The sequence below is a fragment of the Lactuca sativa genome, chromosome 1 (assembly GCF_002870075.4).
Source record: "Lactuca sativa cultivar Salinas chromosome 1, Lsat_Salinas_v11, whole genome shotgun sequence".
In the NCBI taxonomy this organism is placed as follows: Eukaryota; Viridiplantae; Streptophyta; class Magnoliopsida; order Asterales; family Asteraceae; genus Lactuca; species Lactuca sativa.
The window spans coordinates 55659751-55669878 of record NC_056623.2 but is presented as its reverse complement, the minus strand read 5'-3'; the positions used below and the strand labels follow the sequence as shown (position 1 = coordinate 55669878).

Sequence of the window (10128 nt, the reverse complement as noted above, 5' to 3'; positions counted from 1 at the left end):
GTTTTAATTGTTGAATATATAGCTATTTTTTCTTAAAAAAATATTTTTGTAAATGTAATATGGATGAGATGGTTTTGGTGCAACACTTCATAAAACATGTTAATGGTTTACTTAACTATATGTCTAGTTAAATAATCATAAATTTCAACAATTATTCAAACTTTTTAAGAAAATACAATCTCAAATATAAATCAATTGTCTGGGTAAATTAAAAATGTCTAAATTCTAAACAACTTGACTTTCATTTTCGATATATTTTTTAATAGTAAATATATTAATATGATGTATGTCAACACATAAAGTATAACAACATAAAACTTATACATATAATGTTGGTTTCGTTTTTTTTTGTTTTTATACCTTTTTTAGGGTTTTTTTTTCTATAGGTTTCTTCATCAACAAATGTTGTTGAAATTTAACAAAAATACATAATTTTCTAAACCATAATACAAGAGGAAAGTTTGTTCATATTTAGTTATTGAATTTTTTCAAGAGGTAAAAGAACTCTCAACTTTGTTCACTAAATTTTTTTTCATTATCTATTTACCACTGAACTATTGAAACTGTTCACATTTCAGTGGCAAATAGAGAATGAAAAAAAATTTAGTAATAAAATATGAACAAAATAGAAAGTTTGTTACCCTTCAACTCATTATCCCTATTTTAAAAGTTTTAATCCATACAATTATAAAAATCTTATTCACAAATCTCATACATGTTACTATATACCATTACTAACATATACCAACCGAATTTATTGATAGCTAAACAAGTTGGTATCAACTATAATTTGAATGTTAGTAGAAAAACTTTATTTACCAATTATAATTGGTATAATGCACGGTTTAAAAAAAAAAAAAAAAAAAAAAAAAAAAACCAAAAACAAAAACTAACTGGTAACATATTAATCCCTACATTAAACGACTTGTTTAGTGCTTAATTTGCATTTTAACATCCTTTAGGGGCTATAAATGAAACTATCAAAGTATAAGGTATTTTCACTTTCTAACCCCTCTACGCGTTATAAGAGAAACACTAGTTTGCTTTTGACAGACTCAACATCTGTCCGCCAGCCATGGAAGGAACGGTACAGATGGAAGAGCTGACCTCCGGCGCCAGCGGCCGTATCATCCCGGTCTTCAAGAACGTTCGCCGATCGGTGTTTTCTTCAGCCTCAATCCGCCGTGCACTAATTTTCTTCCAATCAATCTTCCTGTGGTTCATTTTCCATCTACGTCGTTGTCAACAGCACCATCGCCATCCTTCACCTCCGTCATCCCCTTCCTCGAAACGGAAGTTTTCTTTCAGGAGGAGAGAAATCGAGGAGGATGTGCTCAGGCGAAGAGCTCTCGCCGAGGAAATTCAGATGGTTAAGCCGTCGATCGATGATGACTGGACTAGCCAGTGCCACGCCACCACGTCTCTGTTCTTCGGAACCGGACGTAACGCCTTGTTTTGCCGGTCGTGGCTACCGGTTTCCGGGGAGATTAGGTAAAGCAGCCTCTTGTAGACTTCGTCATATTGCTAATTATCATACAACTTTTACGAATTTCATCTCAGAATTCTGTATTATCAAGCGTTATATCATCACAATTTGTGCGTTTAATTGATTAGCTTGGAAGATTTCAGAAAATAAATGGTTAAAATTTCAGTAATTTCTACATTTCAACGTTCTTCCTAAATCAGTACTCATTTCTAGGTCGATCAGACAAACAGGAAATTCGAATTTAGCATAGAATCGATATATCAAAGATAATGCTATGAAAAGTTGTATCATGTATGCTTGCTAGATGTCAATTGATCAATATTACTTCATATTTGGTAATTTGGGTGTCAAGTTAAGCATAAAAACTGTTCAAGGGAATACTGTATGTTTTGCCTAATCTACTTTCATTATGTGGTCAAAAAGCTTCCCTCCATTGTTTGCAATTTGAAAGCTTTCTCTAAGTGTAAAGAATCTTACAGTTTTCAACTTAGAAAGAACAATCTATTTGATCTAAAGAGTAATGTTATCCCACTTTCCATGAGAGGTTGAAGTAAGCTGTACATTTACTTAATCATTTCCTCTTTAAATCTATCATTTTTCAATCAATGAATTACATAATCCACAACTTTTCTCATTTCAATAGTTTTCAATATCTAATTCTGCTGCTTTTGTCTTTCCAGGGGTATTTTGATCATCATACATGGACTAAACGAACATAGGTATTTCCATTTCCACTTCATTTTTCTGACCTCATTATCAAATAATTCAATTTTTAATTATTTTATTAAAACTATTTAAAATGTCATTTGTAGTGGGAGATATGCTGATTTTGCTAAGCAACTCAATTCCTCTAACTTTGGGGTATATGCAATGGACTGGATAGGTAGGTATGATATGTCATACTTTTATTACCAAAATACCATTTACAAATTACAATAACAATTTTCATTTTTACTTTTTACAATAAAACATTATTATGGTTTTTATGAATTTCTATACTTTAGGTCATGGAGGTAGTGATGGATTACATGGATATGTTCCTTCACTTGATCATGTTGTAGCAGATACTGTGAGTTTATATAACCTTTTTATCTCTTATTTTTTTTTTATTACAATATTTGATTTTATAAATTTATATTTTTATTTATTTTTAGGGGTCTTTCTTGGAGAAGATAAAGGGAGATCACCCGGGGACACCTTGCTTTCTTTATGGGCATTCAACAGGTGGAGCTGTGGTTTTAAAGGTAATAAGACTACAATACTTGATAATATTGTGTAGAATTGATATTTCATATTTGGTTTTATGAAGGGTAAATTTGTCATTTGTTTGTGACTTTGTTCTAATAGGCTGCTAGCTATCCTTACATTGAAGAAATGGTGGAGGGAATTATAATAACTTCACCAGCATTGCGTGTTACTCCTGCACATCCCATAGTAGGGGTACGTCTCGTAATTTTACCTCGAATTATATTTATTCACACAATTAATAAAAGTATATATATATTTTTTTGTCGTTTACTGTATTTTGACCCAATTTTAGTAAAGATTAAAGTGGGAAGTAGAAAGCATGTTCAATGTATGCACAAAATGTTGCACCAAATTAGGCGGAAACTTGTTGCATCAATGTATATAATATGGACCACATTACACATAATTTTATTAGGGTTTATTTTTTGATATTTTTTTTATAGAGTTTTATTTTTATATCCATTTAAGATAATTTAATTTGAGATTGTTATGCTTTCTTCTTAACAAAAGATTTTAAAAAAATTGTAATTTAGCTATAAGTGTGACAAAAAAAGGTTCGTTCATGTGTTTGTTTTTTTGTTGAGGTTAATCAAATTGCAAATACTTATACTACAACACATTACCTAACTCCTAAATGTGTTGTTGAAATTTGGTGCATTTATTGTTGTAAAACCAAATTTGGTGTAAACATATTTTAAAAAATTGGTTTTACACCAAATTTTATGCAAATTTGGTCCATAATTTGGAGATGCCTTTACGCCGCACGTTTTGTATATATAAGAACCTTTTCTTTTTCAAACTAAATAAACCATCTCAATAAGGCTAAATTACCATTTTATCCTTACATTCCAAAAACCATTTTCACAATATTCATCTATTTTAGCACAAGAGAAGTTCAAATGAAAAAAAAAAAAAAAAGTCAAATAGGTGATCCGTTAGTGTCTTAATATATTAAGCCAGATTTTTTGGCCTAGCCCATTAAATCAATTTGTTCATATTAATTTAAAAAAAATCAAGCCGTTAATCCATCAAAACCCATTAATTAAATAAAAAAAAAACCCAAAATGAGTACAATGGTGAAACCGTTAAAGTAAGTACACACTTACTTTTTTGTACTTCACCTACCTACAAAACCGGTGACCTACAAAAACAAGTTTTTAACAAGTCAAAAATATTATAATACATTATAGCTCACAATTTCATATGGATTTTTTTTTAAATAATCATAAAACAGTTAAGTAGTTAAATCGATAAAATAAAATCATAGTATTTAACAATTTCACCTATAAATTATGCAGGCAGTAGCACCATTATTTTCACTTTTAGCTCCAAAATACCAGTTCAAAGGCGCGAACAAAAGAGGGATCCCAGTTTCAAGAGATCCCGCGGCTCTGATAGCCAAATACACGGACCCTCTGGTCTACACAGGCCCAATGAGGGTCCGTACTGGGCATGAAATTCTTCGAATTTCAGCTCACTTAACGCGAAACTTTAAGTCAGTAACCGTACCTTTTTTTGTCCTACATGGAACCGCTGACAAAGTCACGGACCCACTTGCTTCACAGGACTTGTACCATGAGGCACCCTCAAAGTACAAGCATTTAAAGCTGTACGATGGGTTCTTGCATGATTTGTTGTTTGAGCCTGAAAGGGAGGATATTGGACGAGATATTATTGATTGGATGGAGAGGAAGCTAATGAGTAGCTCCTATTAACCATTCTTTGAAGGTGAACTTAATATTAGGTTATGTGGTTTGGGAGAATATATGTGTATGTATGTATGTGTATGGATTTGGGATTTTTATGCTTAATGTTAAATCGTATCTCTAGATTATGGAAATTTATTGTTTTGAATGTTTTGTATGGTTTAAGGTATGACTAGTTGAAAAGATAGCTTATAGTTGAAAAACTAAACTAGTTTTTAGTTGATAAAAATAACATTTAAATAATATAAAAGAGTATGTAGAAGGTTTAGTTTTTGTATAATTAGTAAAGAGTATATTTGGGTAGAATTTTGAAAAAGCTTAATAAGTTCCTTTAAACACTAGTTTGAGTAGTCTTTTAAAAATTTACCTTATCATTGTTTTATTATTACCAAGCATATTTTATAAGATAGTTAATTGTGAGGTGTTAAACATATCTAAATGTTTTTGAGGCATAAAGTATGATATGAATCAATAATGCACCAAAACATGGGATGTTTCTTTTCAATTAATGAGTTATGTGCTAAATGGTTTAAGCATTTAATATAGATATTTATAGATGCTTGTTTTTTTTTTTCTATCTAATTTGGACATAAAAAATTAATCTGTTAAATTTAAAAAAAAAATCACCCTTATAAATAAAGAATCTTTTGCCATATGTGATACTATTATTGATTTGACCACATGTCTGGTTATATTCAATTTTTTTTTTCACATGGAATTTTATGGTTTTTTTCATTTTATTAATTTTCGTATAATATTTAAATGTAATAATTGCAATAAGTATAATAATAAATGTATATTAATTTCATTAATTGACTTATTTCTAATTTCAAATTTTCTAAATTAAAGTTTTATTAGTTTCTTTTGGTTATTTATCTAAATTATTTGTTTAATTTTAAAGAAAAACAAACAATTTAATTTTAACAATTCAATATTTTTTTTTTCTTATAAATTCAAAGGTATGTTTAAAATTTTATATTTTTTTCTTTAAAATGAACCCATATAATAAATGGGCCTTACACCTAATCGTATATCAAGACACTTACCATTAACTAGAGATTTAAGACACCTCACCTTCCTTTTATATGGATCATTGTGAATTAAATTTCTAATATTCTATTTAGTTTTTTATAAATTAAGAAAAATATTTTATATTATCTTCTTACAATAATATTAACTATTTATATATTTAATAACGAACTAAAAACTAAAAGGCTTTTGGTCTAATGGTAAGATGGTAAGGTGTAACTTTTTCAAATAAAAGATGATAAGACATAAATAGTGTTTATGACTAGGTTAGTTTGTCATTTAAAAAAAGTAATAATAATGAACTAAAAAAAATATATAGAAAGAATAAATAAATAAAAAATTAATATATATAAAGATGCGAACAATAGAACAACTTTACAAATTTACTGGGTAGTGAAAAAATCCTACTTAATAAATGAAAGTTTTTTTTGCTACATGTCAATCTCTCATGAATTTTGACACTTGTCATTTTGTGGTATTTTTGAAATAAATATTATCTATTTGTCAATTTTTGATTTTTTCAATTTTTAAAATTAAAGTCATATATTTATATATGTAAAGTATTGAATATCATATATATGATATTAAATTGTAATAAATATATTTCTTCATTTCTTATTTTATATTTATACATTAAAAAATATTTTATATTACACTTTAATATGTAATTTTTTTTTAAATAAACCTATATATTATACAGATTTTACACCTAATTTCAAATAAACAGATTTCCCAACCGATTTTCCCAATTATATGGACTTACAAATACGAGGTACATGAACTTTGACTTTGTAAACTTCTATGACTATAATGTTCTCCCATGTGGTGCTGGGTGTTGAAACGTGTAAATAACTTCCGACAACTCTTATACGCGCTAGTATTACGAATTTCCACAAATTACCCCTGCATTTTTAAATTAGATCAAATATAGTTTCTTTGATAATTTTTTGACAAGGTGATCACTGTCGGTTTGAATATATTCTATTGTTCACCTTTTTTGGTTACAACCGTTAAAAAGAAGGGTTAACTACTTTTGAAAAGATGTTAAAGACCAATTTACCCATCTTTGATTTATTTGTCATATTCATAAGTTTATTATAAAGTATATTACATTTTTGGTCCCTATGGTTTACATTCTTCTACAGTTTAGTCAGAATTAAACTTTTTTTTGAACTACGAGGTTAGTGGTTAACAATTAGTATTATTAAACCGTCGATGTCTAGAATAAAACTCGAGACCTCCAATCTAAAAGACAAAACATCTACCAAATGGGCTAGTCCCACATTGGCCAAAATTTTAAATTTTTGATGTCTTATCCTTGTGATTTCCAAAAAATACATATGTGGTCCTTAAGTCCAACTCTTTAATTTCCATAATTAAGTAGTAGGTAGGAAACTCCATTAAATACCTTTAGTTTTACCATTTTTTGATTTTGTCCCTTTTTCATTTAACATTTTATTGCCATTGACCCATTTATATAATGTTCTTAGTTATAATTATCTAATAAAAAAGTTTAAGATTAAAATAATCTTTTAAACTATAGTCTAAATTCCCTTTTAGTCATTAATTTTCTTGATAAGGTCTATGTAGCTTGTTTATTCTATGTATATTCATCCTTTTCACATGTATAAAATGTTTTACACACTTCTGCAACTTTGGTCCCTATGAATTACACTCTTTTGCAGTTTAGTCCACGTTTTAAAATTTTGACATGTATACTCTAGAGTATATTATAGTTTTGGTCCTATGGTCTACATTTTTCTTCATTTGAGTCTAAGTTTTAATGACATGTCTTATCCTTGTGATTTACAGAAGATATATGTGTGGTCCTTAATTCCAACTTCGTTAATTTTTATCCGTTAAGTATGTAGGAAACTCCGTCAAATGCCTTTATTTTTACCATTTTTTGATTTTGTCCATTTTCATTTAACATTTTATTGCAAATAGAAACACTTATGTAATGTTCTTAGTTATAGTTATCTAATAAAAAAAATTTAAGATTAAAATATTCTTTTAAACTATAGTCTAACTTCTCATTTAGTCACTATTTTTTTAAAGTTTATAAGGTCTATTTAACTTATTTATTGAAACACCTGTATCCTCGTATACATTTCTTTGCATCATAAAGTTTTAATTTTTAGAAAATTTTCTCCTACGCGGGGGGCGTAGGATAGTCTCCTATGTTGGGCGTAGGAGGGAAACAAGATGTGAGGACTTGATGCTCTATGTGGGGCGTAGAGATTTGTATGTCGGGCGTAGGAATGCATGGGTTAAACCCTAATTGCGGGGTTGTGAGATTTATTTTAGGGCCTTAACTCATTAAGACTCTCTCTATACTCAACCTCTACCCTTCCATTCTTTCACCTCGAAAACCTAACCCCTTAGTGTGAACCTTAAAGCTTAAGTGTAATCTTTTTGTGCATTTGTGAAGAAGGAGTTCCTTAAAGAAGCATTGGGGAGCTTCATGCTTGTAGATCAAGACTTTGCACTTCATCAACATTCTCCAGGAGGGATAAAGCTTGAAACTTGATGACTCCTTTGATAGATCTAATTAGCTTGTGGGGTTTTCATGTTCTTTTATCCCCTAACCTTGGTCTTAGTGAGTAGAAGCTATTGTAGACCTTATGAGTGTCTTTTCATGTCATTTCTAAGCTTGTAGAGGGATAAAATGGGGAGCTTAGCTACTTCCATCCTTTCATGCACGAGTTCTTGAGTATTAGAGTGCCTTATGAACCTAAGGTTTAGTATTATGCTCTTTTAAGCCATGCAAAGGAAAAAAGTCAGATACTTTATCACTTAGGATACCCTTTAAGACAGGATCTGGTAATTGGCCGTTTAGTCTTTAAGTTTTAAAAGCTTATTATGAAGTTGGCAGAACAAGATAGCACGCGGGGTGTAGATATGGCAACGCATGACGTAACCTGAAATGTCCCTGTTTTTCCATCAGATGTTATACGCAGGGTGTAGAGCATGGTTTTACGAAGAGCATAGCACTCGAGGATTGATTTTGATAAAAAATGATGTTAGGTCAAGTGGGATAGATTCTAGCCTTGAAAGGGTAAAATAGTCTTTTACCCAAGTAAGACAATTATGAACCAAGACCCTGAGGTGGATTAGTATTTTAATTTTAATTTAGGGTTTTATTGTATATTTAGTTAGTATGAGGAGTTCCAACATCGGCAACTCGGGTGTGCAAATTATCTATCTTCAGATTGAGGTGAGTCTTCACACTATACTCGTGGGTCGAAGGCACCAATGCCGACGCATTGGATTGCGCTAGTTGTCTTTGTGTGTAACACCCATAAAAATCACAAGAAATTTAAACTTTTTAAAACCAAACCAAATTCATAAATTGTTTACAATCATAGTTTTCAAACATTTTCAAACATCAGAGTCTCCCAAAATCATAAGTCATAAACAAGAGGATGTGTACAGTCACGCATTCGCCTTCCTGCATTCATACGAAGTATTTGAAACATAACCCAAAACTGTAGTCAACGCTTAATGAGATCCCCCATAGTACCAATATATAAACAGATAACCTATACAATAACAACATGTCGGGTCCAATCAAACATCGAGTTGGAATACCCCAAGGCCCAATCAACCATTGGGTTGGAATGATGATATACTATGTGTCCAATCAACCATTGGGTTGGAATACCCTAGGCCCAATCAACCATTGGGTTGGAATGCCAACCTACAACAGGTCACGTCATCCTCGGGATGGAATACCCTCGGGCCCAATCAACCATTAGGCGGGTATGCCCCCGGTCTGTTGGCTTACGCACAAAGCAGTAAAGCCTCAACCACCAACCAAATATGTGCACATATAACATATAATAAAATAAATAGTCTACAGACGGTCAGACAGATCTACAAATCACTAAGCATGGCATTATCCTATATACCAGGATACCGATCTAACATATCACTATGACACGATAATATACTATCACATAACAGGATATCAAATCCAAACCGCCGACCTTGGTGCCTTCGACCCACAAGTACAGTGAGGAAAACTCACCTAACAAACTGGAAAAAGCTGATGTCCTGACTCCGAACCTTAGGTCTCTAACCGACACCTATTCTAACCAAATGACCAATCTCCATCAAAATCCCCAAAATACCCAAAATACCCTTAAGGTTAAACTTGGTCAAAGTCAAGGTCAAACTAGTCAAAATCTATAAATCAAGTAAGTCAACCCAACCGAGTTAACCCAGTCGGTTCAACTCAGCAAGCTTATGCGCGACGTACTCTGGAGGTACGTTGGGCGTACTCCTCTGTTGACAAAAAATGGGGCCGTTGACAGCGTACGTTCAGCGTAACCCAGGTACGCTTTGCGTAACCCTAGACTTTCCTTTTTTCCCCATTACGAGCTTAATATAGTGACTTAACATGTCTAAATGCAGATCCAAGGTCAAAATGTCATTAGGAGTCATAAAGTTCCGAACTTTATGATCTTGCATGCTCAATAAGTGCTTACTCCATAAAACCCAACATTTTAATGCCTTAAGACTCTCTATAACATGCATGAGACAAAACCAACCATTATGGACTCCATTTTTATGACTTAAGACCCATCCTAGGGTCTGAAACGACAACTTAATGAGTCAAGAACATGTCATGCTCAAGATCTAAGATTTTGGGACCAA

At 31.4% G+C, this 10128-nt stretch overlaps 1 protein-coding gene across 1 annotated transcript; it reads left to right on the top strand.

Annotated features, from left to right (window-relative positions):
- Nucleotides 1-1037: 1037 nt before the first annotated feature.
- On the top strand, nt 1038-4574 carry LOC111891268 (uncharacterized). The gene is made up of 7 exons (XM_023887328.3): nt 1038-1491; nt 2167-2205; nt 2299-2369; nt 2491-2555; nt 2641-2730; nt 2834-2926; nt 4033-4574. Exons 1-7 carry the CDS (start codon nt 1076-1078, stop codon nt 4447-4449), a joined length of 1191 nt encoding a protein of 396 aa, XP_023743096.1. The 5' UTR covers nt 1038-1075; the 3' UTR covers nt 4450-4574.
- The last annotated feature ends 5554 nt before the right edge of the window (nt 4575-10128 follow it).

Excerpts from the sequence above, each read along its gene's own strand:
- LOC111891268 (XM_023887328.3), top strand. The coding sequence starts at position 1,076 with ATGGAAGGAACGGTACAGATGGAAGAGCTGACCTCCGGCGCCAGCGGC. Across the intron at positions 2,556-2,640 it reads ATCATGTTGTAGCAGATACT|GGGTCTTTCTTGGAGAAGAT; the intron begins GTGAGTTTATAT and ends ATTTATTTTTAG. Across the intron at positions 2,927-4,032 it reads CTGCACATCCCATAGTAGGG|GCAGTAGCACCATTATTTTC; the intron begins GTACGTCTCGTA and ends TAAATTATGCAG.